The 19,633-nt window shown below is 36.0% G+C and overlaps 1 protein-coding gene across 1 annotated transcript in view; it reads left to right on the top strand.

Annotated features, from left to right (window-relative positions):
* Positions 1-6,885: 6,885 nt before the first annotated feature.
* LOC138712322 (cytosolic carboxypeptidase-like protein 5) overlaps positions 6,886-19,633 on the top strand; it is a 54,345-nt gene continuing 41,597 nt past the window's right edge. The window contains exons 1-6 of the mRNA XM_069843957.1: positions 6,886-6,979; positions 7,381-7,536; positions 12,691-12,825; positions 14,626-14,771; positions 17,189-17,339; positions 17,756-17,952. Of these exons, the coding sequence (XP_069700058.1) occupies positions 7,419-7,536; positions 12,691-12,825; positions 14,626-14,771; positions 17,189-17,339; positions 17,756-17,952 (747 nt within the window). The 5' untranslated portion in view covers positions 6,886-6,979; positions 7,381-7,418. The remainder of the gene's footprint in view (positions 6,980-7,380; positions 7,537-12,690; positions 12,826-14,625; positions 14,772-17,188; positions 17,340-17,755; positions 17,953-19,633) is intronic.

Below are 19,633 nucleotides of genomic sequence, written 5' to 3'. Positions count from 1 at the left end.
GGATTCATGTTTCTGGGCTATTTCTTGGCTAGTTAGCATAGAAATGTTGTTGTTTAGTCGCCTGTCCGAAGATAGGCTTGGACCTCATAAGTGACAATGCAGCACTCATGAAGCAACTAAATCAGGAGATAATGGGGTAGGGTGGCCAGTTTCTTTCCCTCTCCATTGCATACATTGCTAACTAGTAATGTATCGGACAGAAATGTCATTAGATTTAAGATTACCACTCAACTTTTTATTGGTGGCATCTTGCGCAATATTCCAACCTTATCTCCAACTGGATACCACTTATTTGTACTTCTACCACCAACAAGCCCCTCTCTGTAAGTTGTACATCTTTAGCTAATCTTCACTCTCATAGCGTAAATTTAAATGATATTGTTATCTGTCAATGCTCACAGTTCTGACCCAACTTATTTCCAACTACAGTTACTTTATAACGCAGTAAAGCTTTGGTATTCGTTAGAATGATTAGAAATACTAGAACAAAGGTCAGAAGAGCAGATAGATTTGTTTTCTTAAGTATAGAACATGTAAAGTTTTATGATGAAAGAGTAATGGAACGGAGAAAAATTTTCTCCGGCGCCGGGATTTGAACCCGGGTTTTCAGCTCTACGTGCTGATGTTTTATCCACTAAGCCACACCGGATACCCATCCCGGCATCGGACAGAATCATCTCAGTTCATAGACATCTATGACGTAGTGCAGAGGGCGGGCACTAGAGGGAACCCAAGAGTTGGAACTTAAACTGAGACGATTCTGTCTGATGCCGGGATGGGTGTCCTGTGTGGCTTAGTGGATAAAGCATCAGGACATAGAGCTGAAAACCCGGGTTCAAATCCCGGTGCCGGAGAGAATTTTTCTCCGTTCCATTCATTACTCTTTCATCATATGATGACGCAGAATATCTGCATGGAAATATCATATGTACTTCGGTACATTAAATAATATATATGTAAAGTTTTGCCGAAATAGAGTACCTATAAACTTATCTCGAATAAATTCCAAAAGTGCATTAAGATGTCTATTAAATTGTGCAGGGAAACTATTTCAGAAAAAATGTAGTAAAGTTCTTATGTACATAAATTAATAATAATTTATAATAAAAGCACTTTTGCTAATAATTTTTCCATGCCCATATACAGTATCGATCTTTCAGGTCAGCACAATTTGCCTGTCATGTTTAGTCTGAAGAGCTGAGTTACACTGTATCATGTCTATTCCTTACTACAGTATTCACATATATTGTAACTAGTTTCAAATTCTTATGCCATTTCACCATAGCCAATGGCTCCACTGTTTACTAGAGTTGTGTATGAGCAGAGTAGGGCAAAGGATCAGGTTGCTGTTAAGGTGACCCCAAAAACTCAATTTCTTAGCATTTAATTTCATTCTCTTTCGAACTGCGATTTTGAAGAAAATTATAAAATCCTTTTTGTGGGTTTAAAGTATGATCAATCAATCAATCAATCTTTTTAATGTATCCGCTGTTTGCTGACAACATAAAGTCCACTATAGTCCACTGTAGTCTATTCAGTCGTTCTTTTTCACGAGAAATGAGGGGTATTTTGATCGGTGTTCATTATAGATGCCTGTTGCTAGTAGCCAGAGTTGGGGTGTAGTAAGCTAACAAGTAACAAAGAGGTACCAACATAAGCTGCATTAACACCAATGCAGTCCCACTATATTTTTCACTGCTTATGTCGATAATATTGCCAAACAGGCAACATATTTGCAACCAGACCTCTTCAAGTGATATCTCTATCCAGTGCTTTTGCTTCAGTAAAGTCTCGTTTTACAAACCTATGAATAAACAATTGGCTCTCTTCTGACAAAGGAAAAATTTTACAGTCTGTACAAAAGAAACCAAATGACCTGGAAATGTACAAAAACTTGCCCAGACATGTTCAAACATTTTTAACAAGAGCCAGAACAGGTCACATTGTCACTCAATTGTACCGACACCGATTTCACATTTCTGATAATCCTACTTGTTTGTGGTGTAATAATCATGATGAAGATCTGAACACATTCTTCTATACTATCCATCCATAAACCACGAAAGAAGTAAACTAAAGTATGATCTATAACACAGTAAATTGTGATATTGCCATCACTGTTGTGAAATAAAGCACGTGAACTTTACAGGAATGCAGTTTCACAAGAGGAGCAAAATGAATTCATAAAATTTGTTTAATGTTGAAATTTTAATATTTGTTTTTTCGTCTAAATGAGAATGATGCATTATTGGTGATGACAGTGTATCTTTACTTAAGTTGGTTGATTGGTTGCTAATGCATGGCTTGTTGGAGAACTTCCATTTGCCATCTTGCATCCCAGTAGCGTGAAGTTACATCTAATGTATTCCCAATGACATTGCACTGTAGGAGGTGACTTCTGTCCATCACAGAATTTGATTCATTGCAGAGCACACAATTTTAAGAACTGTATATATGCAGTTGGTGTAGATGGGCAGCCAAGCAATCATGTCCTGTGTGCAGTCTGAACAGGAGACAGCTTTTATTCGAGGGGCATCAGGAATCAACCATTTACCTTCTAGTATACAGTTCCACTGCTGGGAGTGAAGTAGATCACCTCCACGTAGTACCTCCTGGATTTAAACCAAACATCTACACTGAAAGCATTATGCATCCCATTACAACTAGAAGCAAATGTGACTAATAAATTCAAGCTGAAGAACTATCACATCAATATCTTACCTAAGTCCAGACAGCAAGTGGAATTCTAATTGCAACCCATAAATCATCGACATCTTTGCTTAAGTATATATATATATATATATATATATATATATATATATATATATATATATATATGTATATGTATGAGACAGTTTGTACTGAGTTTTTCTGCTGAATATTATAGTCGCGACGCTGTTATTCCCGGCGTGACTCCTCCTCTTTGCTTATGTCTTAAGAAGTCAAGGCTCTATAAAGTCTAGGTAGGTAGTATCATTTGCCATTTTTGTTCTTTCATTGCTGAGATACCAGACGAGGGATCTATTTGCCACACCGTTAAACATTATCATGTTAAACATTATGCAACCCATAAATCATCGACATCTTTGCTTAAGTATATATATATATATATATATGTATGAGACAGTTTGTACTGAGTTTTTCTGCTGAACATTATAGTCGCGATGCTGTTATTCCCGGCGTGACTCCTCCTCTTTGCTTACGTCTTAAGAAGTCAAGGCTCTATAAAGTCTAGGTAGGTAGTATCATTCGCCATTTTTGTTCTTTCGTTGCTGAGATATCAGACGAGGGATCTATTTGCCACACTGTTAAACATTATCATGTTGTAGCTCCTATGATAATAAATCAAACGCACTGTAATTGAGCAAATAACATCCTAGTGTGCTTTCTGCGAACGCCAATGAAAGAGCCAAAATGGCGGGCGATTATATTAAGTATTTATCCAGCCTTAGGAAATGCATGATGTCTTCATCAGCGAATCACAAGATGCACACGTTTAAATGTAGCTGACCTGCAACGTGATTGGCTGCCGGAAATTAGAGTGATGGGACTATAGCGATTGACCGCTCAGTAGTGCAGTAGTGATTTTGTTTTTGCTGCTGTGTTATAGAAATATTTCACAAATATTTTGGTATGTTAATGATTCTATTGAAAAAGTTGTGACAGCGAAAGTAAAGGGAAAATGCTAATACCATAATAATTATTTTTCAATACAATGTAAATGATACTATCTATAACAAAGCATAGGACACCCGATTTTCACAAATTCCTGTTAATTGAGTCACAGAGTTAAAATTTTTATAGGCATGAACGAGACTCATTCTGTAGACACATTTTACAATCACATTTTGTTGCGAATTTTACTCGTTTTTCCGTTTTTTGCGAATTGACGATTTTTTGCATTAAATTCGATTTTATTTATTTAATTTCTTTCTTTTTTTTTTTTTTTTTACAGATGTTATTGAATAGTACATTTATTGATCACGAAATTCCATTATTTTATTTTCGACAATGAAACTTTCAAAATAAGGACAAAAATGAGTTTCTCTCATGTTTCATCATGTGGAAGTGAAAAATGAAGATCTGTGTATCACACATGCACAGTGCTTAGATTTGTTGCACAATAAGAAGAAATGTGTAAAAGATATTTACCACATTTTCATCAAGAGGACATAACGAAGACTAAGGAATAATGTAGGGAAATGAGTGTTTTATTATCAATTTTTTAAAAGTGATTTCCATGTTTAAATTCAAACTTTTTCTTCAAAATTTTCATGTTTAAATACAGAGTTTTTTTTATTATTTTACATGTTCAAATAACGATTTTTTCACGAATTACTTTAGTTTTATTTACCAACTTTGATGTATTTTATTCACTATTTTATGGTATCCCTAGACTAATACAGCATAGAATTTATATGAAGTAAACCTCTCTTACATTTCACTGAAGCTAATTCACTTTGTGAGAAAGAAAGAAGAGAAATGTGACTGAAATGATATGGTTTATAATAGACTGATAGACAGAGATGATGCATCATTTCTGGACGAGATTGGGTGTGTAAAACGAAATTAGTACTCTGAATCGTTTAAATGCTTCAGACATTGTTTCAAATGATAATCCCAACAGATGTAGAATTTTATATATGTGTTTGTCTAATAAAAAGAAAAAAATATGCCTTAAATATCTAAGAAAAGCAATAAAATATAATTTATCATTCATTAAAAAGTGAAAGAAAGAAAGTATTGTTTTAAGAAATATTCTCCGAAAGTTTATTTCAAAGGATCTTAGAAAACTAGTTTTGAAGTCGTGATTTCAAGCATAAAGTACATCCCACGTGTTCAGAGAAATTCTGTATATAAAATTCTCTCTATAGGGTTGTAGTAATGTAATAAAAGAATAATGTTACTATACTCTGTATATAGTGTAATTGCTTGGGAGAATTAATGTAAATGCTGCAAGAAAATCTGTGATGACAGAATAAAGTTGCACATTGCTGTTTGTAAAAATTTACTTTTAATGCAATTTTTTGGGGGGTGGGGGGTCTTAATATCCTGTAAACAGTTATTCCTTTCTGAATACTGAAACAGACACAGAGTCATTGATTTCGACATGGTGGTCTGCAATATGTGATGAATATCTAGTTCGACAGGGAAGAAATCATAGCATTTGTAAGGAGGAAGCACACAGATGAAATGAAGAAAGAAGGAGTTAATACAGTAAAACTATGACAGAGTGAGCATAGTTAAGAATGAGAACTTCACTACATCGAGAGCAGGAAAAATATGCAAGCATTCAACTCTAGACACACAATCTGAACAACCAAGGAGAATCTGCAGTTGCTGAATTCTGCGTTTTCATGGGCCACGACTGCCTGTCAGAACACCTCCATGGGATAGGACTCAGAAGGCAAAAGCCTAGTCCACTCAACAAGCAAAACCTGCTAACCTTGCCATAAACTGGACAGAAGAAAATGATTTCACCAAGAAGCATCAGGACTGTATTGGGAAGCAAGAGAGGAAGTGTTGTAAGTTAATTAAACTTCATTACCATTGGACAGCATCAGCAATTTATCTATGTAGAGTGAGGCTTATATTAGTGTTATTTATTAATTTCATGAAAGAAGGTGTGAGTGAGTGCTGTTTTCCCCACTTGTAACATTTTTGGAAGCAGTTTTACGTAAAATAAAACCACTAGGTACTACAGCTGCAAACATTCATCAAACTTTATTGTGTTTAACCTTTCAATCAATACGGTATTTAAGATTGTGAATTCCCAAAGTCCAGTTCTGGCTGTGTGATTCACCACATCATGAAACGTTCGAGCACGTGACTGGATGCTTGAGATTCTACAAATGTTAGTTATCGATGAGAAAAATGAACTAGTATGTTATCTGGCAAAGATGACAATATGCTGTATTCATGGTTTTACTTGAACCTCAAATTTTCACTCTTTTTCTATCCATCTTTTCATTTGCGAATTCCATTTTATAATTTGCTATAGGCCTACAATCTTACTATCAAATGACTTTATTGTCAAACGCCTGGCATTAGAAAACAAAAACAATCTTACTATCCTATATTTGTATGAAGTGACCATACCTACCATCTTAATTCATAATAATTATTCTACTTCTGTTTGCTGTAAAATATCTGGATTAATCCTTTTTTTTTAAATCACATTTTTTTATCTTGACCAACTGTGCAGATCATGTTACATAATCTATTTCCATGAAATAATATAGGCCTACATTCAATTCCTGAATCAAATCTCACAACAACAAAATGTTTTTTTGTATCACTCCATATTAGTAGGTACCAAGGGTAAACTTCGTGTCCATTTCTTATGAGAACTGCTGCGAGTGATGTGTCACTTCTTAAACAGATGCGACAAATATTTGAAACAACAAAGCAGAAATTTTCATCACCTTTATTACTTTGGGTGAGTAAACAATGTTTTAACTGCTAGTACTTATTAATATTTTACATTAATTTTTGGGGGTATGTCGAATTACCGACCTCCGATAGCACATTCTGACTATGTGATCAAAAGTTGCTAGCGGATTGGCGAAGAGCCAGAATGCCGCGTTGCGGTTTCCCGTACGATTTAAAGCTACCGCTACTCATCCAGTACTTAGCACTACAATTTCAAATTCAAACAGTGCATATAATTGAGTTGAACTTTTTACTTTACTTTTTATACGAAGTATAAAATATTGCCAGTGATTATTTTTTACAGAAGAAAAAGCAATAAATTTTACAGATTTCATATTATATCTAAAAATAAATTCATTTGAATCCAGAAAAAAAAAACAAATTGTCGATTGCATTATCGATCCACCGTACACAATAATCAACGCCATCTATTGAGTAATTATTGATCTATACTTGAAAACAATTATCATCTCTAGAACATGGCGTCCATTATTTTGACAGAGATATGATTGTATAACTTTAAAGGGATGGAGAAAGTTTTAAAACGGTGAGTTGGGAAACTAATATAGTCACAGCAACCTTACTGTATCCGTTTTATTTTACATGTCGTGAATCTGTTTGATAATTGTGGTAGCGTTGGACTGGCATGCGCGTTGGCTGTGCAGAGGATCTTGTTAAAGGTCTTTATCTGTATTTCCTTTACAGCAGTTTTAGTGTAGCTGAATATGTAAGCTTCAACCATGAATGAAAGCATATGTGGATATCACTAAGCCTGTGCACACCGTAATGACACAAGTAACTGGCTTCACGATAAAAATTATGTTACAAGCATGTGTGTGCATGTGTTAGCTTATCAGTGTATGTAGGTAGGACTGACTATAAATAACCTACTTATTGGAACCTGGTCAAGTGAATATTTGTAGATTAATTTCACCATTTCTCTTCCAGAATGAAGAAGATGTGATATTTTAATATACGTCTAGACTATGACATCCCATAGTTCAATAACTGCAATGGATATTGAATGTGGTGGTTTTACTTTTGTTTCCAACTTCGATTCAGGGAATTTAGCTCGTGTTGAGTTGGTTCCTAAGAAGCAGAATGGTAAGACGCTTTATTATACATAATGTATGTAAAAAAATATGTTGGAACTCTTGAATGTCTTACTGACAAGTGATATGGTAATGGTGACGTAAACATTCAGTCTAAAACACCCACTTCCGAATGTCAAATCGTAAAATGGTGGTTACATGTCATGTGTTTCCTGAATTTAACGTAGATCATAGTTTCATGCAACTTGCTGTAATGTATATGTCGCTTTCTCGTTTATCGAAGTATAAAGAGAAAGTAGATTACATTTTCTTTTTTTTTTATCCGTGGGTAATAATTTATTAGGACTGTGTAGTCAATCATTTGTAAAGATTCTAATATCTAAAATACTACTTCCTCTTTCACAATGAAGACGAAGATAGATTCAACAAACTTCGAAACGTCTCGTGCTCATTAGTTCGTCAATATTCCAATCCAGTCCCCTGTAGGGACTACCGTAAGTCTGTGATGATAATGATGAAAAAGTCTGAGAGCGACACACAGACTTTTTCATCATTATCATCACCATCGGTACGACAGTCCTTTATGGGTCCTGATCTACTATAGAAGCTTTCCATTCTTTTTTCTTCATTAAGGCTTTACTCCTCCACTTCCTTTACCCAAAGATTCCAGCATCGTAGTCCACAGCATCCTTTTACCTCGTTTTCTGTCTTCTGACTCCTCCTTGCCCTCTGGTGGCTTGGTTTCAAAAGATTCTTCAGTGGAACTTCCATCGCATTACACACCACAAACGAGAGGAAAAAAGTATTTAAATCATTGAAAAGAATGTAAAAATTGTAGTACACCATTCTAAAGACACGATGTGATTAGTACGAAAGATATGAATCCACTCAACCCAAGCCAAGTACCGTAATTTCTTATAGGTTGTACCAAGTAATGATTTTATCCGACATTTTCACACACATTGAGTCCACACCTGTGGAGTAACGGTTAGCATGTCTGGCCGCGAAACCAGGTGGCCCGGGTTCGATTCCCAGTCGGGACAAGGTACCTGGTTGAGGTTTTTTCCAGGGTTTTCCCTCAATCCAATATGAGCAAATGCTGGGTAACTTTCGGTGCTGGACTCTGGACTCATTTCACCGGCATTATCACCTTCATCTCATCTAGACGCTAAATAATTAATCTAAGATGTTGATAAAGCGCCTTAAAATAACTTACTAAAATAAAATAAATTCACACACATTGATCTCGGTAAACCAGTGGTATGACTATGATGTTGCAATATGTGGAAAACCATTCCTTTCTTCGGTCCAGTGTAGATCTATCTGTGTACCTGTCTACCAAAAGCTTAACCTCCTGAAGCCTGAAACATTTTTTGTTTTATTTTTAAAGTTCAATAAATTTTACCTTCAAAAAAGTCACTGAAATGAGTAAAAATGCTGAACAAATTCTGCAAGTCCCAAAAGATGTCAAGAGCTTGACAAGCACAGAAAAGAAGTGATCGATAATGATTCCACCTAGTGGCAAATTTGAAACTAAATGTATGTATGAAGTAAAGTATACTATACTCCAGGACCCATCAGGTTAAACAAAGCAAAGCCTACTAGATCTTATGAAAACTCACTTTCTATCTATCTTCATATTATCAATCAAAAAGTGTACATGCAAGGTACGGTATACCGAAAGCCTGAACTAACCAAGCCTAACCTGCCACTGATCCTTACGAAAACTAGCTTAAATTATTTGTTTTTCTAGATTTTGGTAGCATAGAGATGAGCATTTCTAGAGTCATCTCCAGATTGTAGTCATATACTCATAACCTGGGCTATATTATCCATATTACCAAAACAGTGCTTTCCATACTACATTCCTTAAACAGCATTCGAAAATTCCTTCCGCTATCACTCAAGAAAATACTAGTGGAAACACTAGTAATACCCCACTTCGATTATTGTGATTTTCTACTGACTGACCTCAATGTTAACCAGTCGCAAAAATTACAACGTGTTCATAATTCTTGTGTTCGCTTCGTCTGCGATGTCCATCGCGCTGACCACATTACCCTATCCTTCCAAACTCTAAACTGGCTACGGCTTAATGAACGTAGAAATTTTCATTCTCTTGTTCTCTTTTTCCAAGTCCTTCACACTTATACACCTACCTACCTTGCCTCCCGTTTCAGTTACCTGTCATCCTATCATAATCTTTTTACCCGCACGCAAAATAGCCGCATACTAGCCATACCAACACATAAGACATCATCGTATTCATCATCATACACAATCTCGCTCTCGCGCTTGTGGAATACCCTACCCCAGTGACATCAGAGACTGTCGGAATTTAGTAGCATTCAAAAGCAAGCTTATTAAGCATTTTCTTACTGCGTAGAGTAGGTTTAATTTGTACTTAATCAATAAAAGAAATGCTTCTCTCTTCTTAACTTTTACAATAAACTGTCTAGCTTTTGTTAATCAGTTAATCTTTTAGTACTTTGATTTTTATTGTATCTGTAAATTTAATATTAATTGTAATTATAATTGTAATTGTATTCTTAATATTGTAGTTGTAATCCCCTGGTAGAGGGGAAGAGAAGGCCTGATGGCCTTACCTCTACCAGGTTAAATAAATAAATAAATATTTGATGCCTGAGATATCTAACACACAGTTTGAGTGGAATTGTGGAAATACAGTTAACAAATGTTTCCTTTAAGTGTAATTGTGAAAATACAGTATATGAAAACGTAATATAGGCCTATACTATCCGTCCGAGTGATTATGTCACATCCCCATTTTCTCCACCCATTTCTGCTAGCCCCTCACTAAAATGCCAGTGGTTGGCTTTTACGCTTTTTCCTGAAAATACTTGCTGTTCGGAATTGGAAGTCTACATATTATATAACTGTTCAAAATAATTTAAGTGATGTTCCCAAAATGTTGATCCTCTGCCCATCTTAAATTCCTCATTATGCCACTGATCATAGATAGTATTGCTCACATAATTTTAGACTTATATCATAAACTGAGAAAGCTTAAATATTGTTCTGGATGTGACCCTGGATGTGGCCATATTTTCCCTTAGCTTTACTGTTAAGTGAGGGAAAGTAATTTTTTTCCCCTTTATGCATCATGAGAGACAAATAGTATTTTTTTCTAGTGTGAAGCAAAGGTTTTTGGAGAGAATTGTAGAGAAAATCTGAATGTATATTTTTTTTAATAGTCCAAGTGTAACTTCGATGGTTTTGAATGTGATGAGAAAGGTACACATATTACATTTAAATTAAAAAGAAAACATTTAATTAGCATAACTCAGTTGTATTCTTTAGCTGAAGACACATTGGCCTTTCTCTGTTAATAATTCCAGTTCTCTTAAGTTCTGGGTGATCGCTGTCAGACAAAAGATTTACCATATTGTATGTTGAAGCCCAAGGTTTTCCTGATGCTTTCATATATTTTAGTAATACTCGATCATTTAGGCCTACACTATACATATGAAGGATACAGGGAAAGAACTAGCTTTGTCCACTTTTTTAAAAAATGAGTTAATGTGTGTTGTGTGTAGGAGACTTGCATGTAGTTTAATCCCATGATTGAAACAGTGTGATAATTAGGGAGCGGATTTTTATGTGCTAAAAATTTAAATATATTTATTTTTTATGTGCTAAAAAGTACGAAAATATTTGCTAAAAATAAAAAAAAAATATTTTTTTAATATAACAAAAATACCTTACTTAGCTTGAAAAAAAAATGTTACTAGGTACTCACCAATCACACTTGAGTATCAGTTATTAGTAGTTGTCCGAGAATTGCAGTGAACAACAAAGGTCATTTCCAAATTCTCCATCACAAATGCATGTCCATTATCTCTGAACGACTTACACTGTGAAAACGATCTTTCCACATCACAGGACGTCAGACATGCATATTTAAAGAGAGGAATGTCACAAACACCTACACCGTCCATTTCACCTACAGGCACACCCTCCAATACTTGAGCAACATTACACATTTTTTTATATCCACTGTTTTGCCGTGAATGCACACGTGAAGCAGCCGGCAATGTGCTTGTTTCCAGATAAATGTTGGGTTACCTGAGAGGTCTGATCTGCACTTACTGATTTACCACATGGTTGGCAAAATAACACTTTTCCGTCGGTAGTAAAAATGTTTTTAAATTCATCTACATATTGCTGTAGATGCGATCTTAAAGTCGATTTGATTTTAGGCATCTTAAGAGGCTAATACACACACGTCTTAACGTAAAAAAAGTTTCTAGCTACTGACTGACAATGTCAGAGAAAAGCTTCCTATAGCGACGCCACCATGTCTACACTATGCAGCTTATGCTTATGGTCCGATAACGGGGAATCACAACAAGATGTATTTCCTCACTTCTTAGGCATGAACGAGAGGCGAGAGATTTATTTAAATTAAATAATGTTCATACCCGAGCTCTTATCCGTTGTGTTTCACAAACAAAGTGCGGAATGATATCATCTTCAGCAACAATAAACATTCCTAATTATGTGTTGCAAGATCTCTCCTCCTTGTTCATGTTAATTTATTCTCTACTAATAACACTGATATGCTACCTAGCAGTTCTCAGAACTTGAGGCGATACTATTACAAAAATGGATCACGGATACACCACACAGCGCTTAGAAACACGAAGCAACCAAGAATTCTTAAAAAGATAACATACTTCTGAATGATATAATTGATTTAGTTTTAAAATATTTAAAAGTTCTTGTAAAAAAATTATTTAAGTAAAAAAACTCCAAGATTTATGTGTTTATAAAAGATTTCCTGAAAATATGTATTTACATAAATTTTTTGTGAAAATATGTGTTTTTATGTGAAATAAAATTCGGGTTTTAAACTTGAAACTTGACATTCGGAATTTTTAACTTTGTTAATTGTGTTTTATCACACGCAAGAAAAATATTTATTTACATAGGAATCTGCTCCTTAGTGATAATGTGCATACAAGGAAAGTAAATGCTCAAGTCAGACTTTAAACTGTTCTCTTGAAAAATTTGCTGAAGTGGACTAAGCTTGTTCTTTTCGTGTACCCTTCATAATGTTGATGTATTACTCTCAAATAATGTTCAGTGTAGGTGTGCAGTTTATTATTTTCGCGGCTTGAGGGTCACTATACAGTCAAACTTTACATTAAGTAGACAATAAGATTAGAAAAAATGTTTGTTCCAGTAAATCCAGCTCCTGGGAAAAATAGTCCTGCAGAAGAAATTCCAGATTTTGAATTTAACATCTGGACGAAGCCAGATTGTTGTGGGACAGAATTTGAAAATAGTAACAGAACATGGTTTCATTTTGGTATAAAAGGTAAGTTTTTTTTTTATGAGTTCATGATACAGTTCTTTAGAGTCAGCTGACATTTTTGTACAATTCTAAGGTAAATTCCCTTAAGACAGCTATTTTTTTTCTCGAAGTGAATTCATAGGTTTTCGAATACAGTGTGTTGTTGTCACAACAGATAGCATTGCCTTGCCTAAGAGCTTAATGGCATTTTTATCCATCCTTAATATTGTTTGTGGACTACAGAATAACAGAACTATCTTTTCTTTTATTTCATTTTATTTTTAAGTAGGTCTGTGCATGAGGAAATTTTATTTGGTAAACTTGTGTACATAAACACCACTTATCATATGATGACATACACTTAAATGTTGTCTTCAGAATGATACAGTGCATTGTAAATTTTTTTATGAATTACTTGTTTTACAAGGAGCAAGTTTCAGCAAAGTAAACATATTCCTATTTCCACACATACTCAGCACTGAATAAATTCAAGGGAAAAATTGTTCCGGGGCCAGATATTGATCCCGAGATCAATACCCAGCCTTGGAACAATTTTTCCCTTCAATTTATTCAAGTCTATTACTATTATATTCGATCCAGTGCTGTGGATTGAATTCGGCGTAGCTCAGTGGTCAGAGCACTTGGTACATAGAACCAAGGACCCGGGTTCGATCCCCGGTGCTGGAGCGAAATTTTCTCCTCAAATATTAATTGTCAACATTACAGAGATTATTCTGTAGGACAAATTAATAAATCCATAATATTCTCATAGCTAGCAGTGCATCATAACTGTGGAATCCCGGCCAAATAAGTGACTCAACTGAGTGCGCTCCTAGTATAATGGCAGTTGATACTAGACATATATGTCAACATATATACCTAACTTGGAGTCAGGCCACAAAGGGAAACACTGAAGGAGGAAGATTCGATCCGGTGCTGTGGATTGAATTTGGCGTAGCTCAGTGGTCAGAGCACTTGGTATGTAGAACCAAGGACCCGGGTTCAATCCCCGGCGCCTGAGCGAATTTTTCTCCTCAAATATTAATTGTCAACATTCCAGAGATTATTCTGTAGGACAAATTAATAAATCCATAATATTCTCATAGCTAGCAGTGCATCACAACTGCGGAATCCCGGCCAAATAAGTGACTCAACTGAGTGCGCTCCTAGTATAATGGCAGTTGATACTAGACATATATGTCAACATATATACCTAACTTGGAGTCAGGCCACAAAGGGAAACACTGAAGGAGGAAGATTCGATCCGGTGCTGTGGATTGAATTTGGCGTAGCTCAGTGGTCAGAGCGCTTGGTATGTAGAACCAAGGACCCGGGTTCGATCCCCAGCGCCGGAGCGAATTTTTCTCCTCAAATATTAATTATTCAAGTCTGCTTCACAGGGAGCTTTACCTGAAAGCTAGATTTGCTTACTCAGCTCTGTTTGACAACTGCTATTCAGAGAATTCTCAATGCAGAAACGAAAAGCTGTTTTTTTGGCAGAAAACAAGTTTTTTTAAATGAAACTTTTTTTATACATAAAATTTCTCGTTTATTTCGCAAAACAAAATCATATCAGATACTTTTCACATTTTGTCGCAAATTCAGAAGTACTGAATTATCACTCTAGAACTCGTGAAAAATGAAAGTCTTAAACGGCAAATGTATTGGGAACTTCTGGATTTAACGCTAATGTGAAAAAGACAAAAATTATATTGATGATTCAAGAAAGTAAACACAACATGATAAAAGGACAGAATTGTTGCAAAATGAGTAAAATATATGAGGAATTATTCGTCATCTTCATGACATCGATTTTTTTTTAAGGTGGAGCTCCATTTGTCCTCGTGAAGTTGAACATTGTAAATCTGAATCGCCAGTCAAAGATGTACAGCCAGGGCATGGCCCCCGTGTTCCGAATGGTGCCAGGACGCAATCACTGGGATCGCATCAAGGAGAAGCCCTCCTACACTGTATGTACCTACTGGAGAGAGAAGGAGCGAAGGTTTCTGCCGTACAGGGTGATGATTACTTGCACTCTTTTCTTTTATCCTAGATGAACAGTTACCTGTAGTAAGTAACGCAACACTTAAAAGTTGATGTAGTCATTACACAGATAATTGCATTGATAACTGTTTGTATTCCATATAAATCTTGTGCAGGTCTATTCTCTAAAACTGGACGGTGATTTGAATAGGATTGAAGACTTTCATGATATTTAACATGATGTGAAATTTGTTTAGTTTTTGCAACCTGTGATAGATGTAGCAACATGCAATATTTTGCAGCTGTGTAACAGTTTCATCATCAGGGAGGGTTAAGAAAGATAATCTGTCTGTCGGATCTGTTACCAAGAGCTACGTTATTCTGCAGGACTGGACGATGATTTAAATATGATATAAGACTGTTGTTGTTTAATGGCAGACACTGCGTTGTTTATAAACATCAGTCTTCTGGTTTCCCAGTACATTTTGGCCAAAGTCGGTGCTTGCAGGTTGGTGAGGTTTTTTCATTCCATAAGGTTGTCCTCACTCATGACTGCATTGTACATGGTGCATTGTTTGGAGTCGTATACAGAGTATCTCAGAAATCCATGCATTAAATTTAATGTATTTTATTTATTTATTTATTTATTATGGTAGAGTTAAGGTCATGAGGCCTTCTCTTCCACACTACCAGAAGTAAAATACATAATAAAACAATGACAAAATACGAAAGTCATACTTAAAAATAAAAATAATTTCCATGCACATTAACAAGCTTACATGGGCTATAATGAAATATTAACTGAACATGATACATAATTAAGTTATTTACAATTCATATCCTAATTCTAATTTATGATAGACCTAAATGACAATTTATATACACACAGAGTAATCTATAAAAAAACCGGCTAACACTCACAAATCAATTTCATGTAAATGTATGTAATTCTTAATTCTTAATTTAAATTGATTAACCGTTCAGCAATCCCTGACATGACGAGGTAAGGAGTTCCATAGGCGACAAACTGACACTGTGAAAGAGGATGAATAGAAAGAGGTGCGGTGACGAGGAATGGATAATAAGGCCTGATGTTGATTCCGTAACGTTGTAAGATATTTAAAGCGAGTTCTCAGATATTTTGGAGTAGAAGTGAATAATATTCTAAACAGAAGAAATAAAGAATGTGCTATTCTCCGTTCCTTTAGGCGGACCCAAGAAAGAACTTCGAAAGATGGTGATATGTGGTCAAATTTACGAGTATTGCAGATGAAGCGGACACACACATTATGAACAATATATGGAACAATGTATGGTAGAAGGGGCCAAAACAAAATTTTTTTGTTAGACGACTTAGTATGGTACCAACTTTTGATTCCAAAAATATGGGAGACTTGGTCATGATAAATTTTAGCACAATTTTTTTAGAGTGTGCAGGATTCATTGATGGAATGGTTTATATTAAATAATATATCTGTGTGTGCGTGCGTGCGCGCGCGCCCACTTCACTTTCGTGGTTCGGGTTTTGCATACTGCAGATAGAAGGCAGGACTGGGACCATTTTTAATTTGCACACCACTTTGGCGGCCTCGTGTATTAAGGTGAGTGTATGTTAAGTGTTCGTGTAAGTGTAGTGTAGTGAATGGATGATGATGGTGAGAGAGAAGGGGAAACCCGGTGCCAGCACGTAGCCTACTCCTGTCGAATAACACCAAGGAGGCCGCCAGGCTTAATGAATGATATTTCAAGAAAGGAAACTGTAAGCTGGAGTATCATTTATAAAATAGGGAATTATTGTAACGTGTGTATGATGAGAAAGTATGTGTCATCTTCGTGATAGGTACTAAGTTTTTCAAAATGGAAAAGGGGTTACAGAAGGTTTTTTATTCAAGTATCTTGAAACATGCAACAGTTTAGTGGGTACTGTGATCTACACTATAGTCACGATGCTGTTATTCCCGGCGTGACTCCTCCTCTTTGCTTACGTCTTAGAAAGTGAAGGCTCTATAAAGACTAGGTAGGTAGTATCGTTCGCCATTTTTGTTCTTTCGTTGCCGAGCTACCATATGAGGAATCTATTTGCCACACTGTTAAACATTAACATGTCATAGCTCCTATGATAATAAATCAAACGCGCTGTAATTCAGCAAATAATTGAGTGGCAAATAACGTCTTCGTGTGCTTTCTGTGAACGCCAACGAAAGAGCCAAAATGGCGGGCGATTATATTAAGTATTTATCGAGCTTTAAGAAATGAATAACGTCTTCCTGAGCGAATCACAAGACGCACACGTTTAAATGTAGCCGACCTGCAACGTGATTGGCTGCCGGAAATTAGAGCGACGGGACTATAGTTTAAGTTCCAGGGTGCTTGATAACATGATTGAGTAGTCATTGTTTTGCAGGTGGAAGATGATGTCTTCATCTTGAGCTTCAAGTATCGAACCCTGGAAAACATCCGAGCCACAACATACTTTGCCTTCACGTATCCATACTCGTATGTGGAGCTTCAGAACATGCTACATTCAATAGATACCCGCTTCAAGACTCCCGCTGGTAAAGATGACAGCCTCTCTTCTTACCATATCTTATATTTATCTATATTATAAAACTTTATGTTATTGTTGATGTTTCTAGTTGTCTTCAGTGGTCTAGAACAATGGCATATTTGGGACGGGATCCAATACAAAGAAAAATTACAGTAAACAAATGCTTGCCACTTTGGTAGATCAGTTGGAAGAGTTAGCTTATGACGACTATGAACCTGTGTTCGAATTCTGGTGGCAGCAGAGTTTTATCAGTGATAGACAAAGTCAAGATTCCTGAGGGTTTTTCTTGGAGTTCTTCTCTTTCCCCCGATCACTGTCATTCCAGTATTGACTGGCATCCAAATAACATCAACCTGAGTTTATATTTGTGAAGACTAAACAAATCTGTACTGTTTTACAGTCCTGATTTGGATGTTGTTTTAGGTGAGACACGGCTGCCAACTGTGTTGGATGATATTTACTACCACCGGGAGTGTGTGTGCTATTCTTTGGAGGGTCGTTCAGTGGATCTTATCACTGTCACTTCGTACCATGGCATAGAGTCAGAGAGAGAGCCCAGACTGAAACATTTGTTCCCTGTCAGTGATGTGCCCAGACCATTTTGTTTTAATGGAAAAAAAGTGAGTGACAAAGATGTTGTATATATTTATTGTATATTCTCAATGGAAAACATATACTGTATGGGTTTAAATTCCTCTTGAAAGTGGGTGCTGATGTATTTATAAATTCTCTCTTTTATCTTTTCTCTAAAATGCGAAAGTAAAATTTTAAAAAACGTAAGCTACCTTGAAAACATTATTTCATTGTTGTTACACCACACCATACATTACTCCAACATTTATTCAAATCAGATGGAGTGAAATTTTTATGTACTACATACAGGGCCGTAACCAGGAGAGACAGCACTAGGGGTTGCAACTGAACTAGGTCTTGAGCTGAATTTTATTTTTTTGATAATGGACACAATTCAATAAATACCAGATACAAAATTCTTAATTTAATATTCATCTACTAATCATTAGTACAACAATAATGAGACCATGAAACAATAAATATTTTGAAGGTCATTTGAAAAGATTGAAATGAAACTTTATGAACCTATGTATTGACGAGAAGCAAACACACAACTCCACTAATCAAACAGTTACTCCACACTTACGGCTTGCAGAGTGGTGCCAGTTGGAATTTGGATGGAGTAAGGACCCAGGTCAAACATATCTGGTAGGAGGCTGCAGGGTTGCCTCATTAGGTGGAAAAAAATCAGTCTCATTAATTTATTGTATGCCCTTATATATAATATATGAAACGAAACTTGTTATTGATTCACTGATTTAAAAGAAAATACAAAATAAATACAGGGGGGAGAGCCGTTAATCCTTCCCATTGAAGGCTTTAAGGAACCAACCTGGACAAATACCCAATGTCCCATCCCTACCTTCCCGTGGTGCAGCTGTTAGTAAGCATAATTTTACAAGCTGAACTAAAGGGAGGGGCTACTCATCAATTAGCACTGGTCAGCTTGATGAGTTATTGGCCGAATTTGGTATAATTTTTCTCTATTCAATACCTAATTCTTTCTTGACCCTTTCCTATCCAGTCCTCTGACTGAACTCTTACTTTCTTCAACCCTGACAGTATTAGAACATTCGAGGCCTAGGGGTTCATTTCACTTTCCTTCCTACCCTTCCTACTTTTCTGTTCCTAGTGCTGACCTGCTATGGCACTAAAATTGTCCTCCAGTGGCTTAAGGAGGGAAAGTTGGTGATCAAAAAAGATCTCCCAACTAGGTCCAGTGGATCTGTCGACCAACAGCAGGTGTGGTCCTCCAGACATTCTGGGGGTTGTGTGTGAATGAAGTAGCCACCAAAACATTAAAATATGGTGTTCACTTAAATCGGCTACAACTTGCCATATTCATAATATCTTTGAAAAATATTGGAGTGCAAGAGGTCAAATGACTTTATTGTCAAATGCCTGGCATTAGAAAACAACAAACAACATATATAATAAAACTGGTCACTGGTTCGTGGAAAATAAATAATAATATACATTCCGAATAAACGAACTGAGAAGCTTTTGTGACACTCACACAAGCATAATTGTTGCTCTGATATTCTAGTTCAGAATGTCCCTTCAGAGCTCGCAAGGTCAAACTTAAACTATATTCTATATACTGTACTGGTAACCTGTTTTCAGTATTTTGGTGAATGAAATCCAAGGTTGCAGAACTGGGGAAGAGAGGTGTGGAAGCCCAGGGAAAGAGTTCGTTTCCCCATCCACAAGGCCGGAGCAATGACGTTT

Source organism: Periplaneta americana, chromosome 13, assembly GCF_040183065.1.
Source record: "Periplaneta americana isolate PAMFEO1 chromosome 13, P.americana_PAMFEO1_priV1, whole genome shotgun sequence".
NCBI lineage: Eukaryota > Metazoa > Arthropoda > Insecta > Blattodea > Blattidae > Periplaneta > Periplaneta americana.
This window is presented reverse-complemented; position numbering and strand designations above follow the sequence as displayed.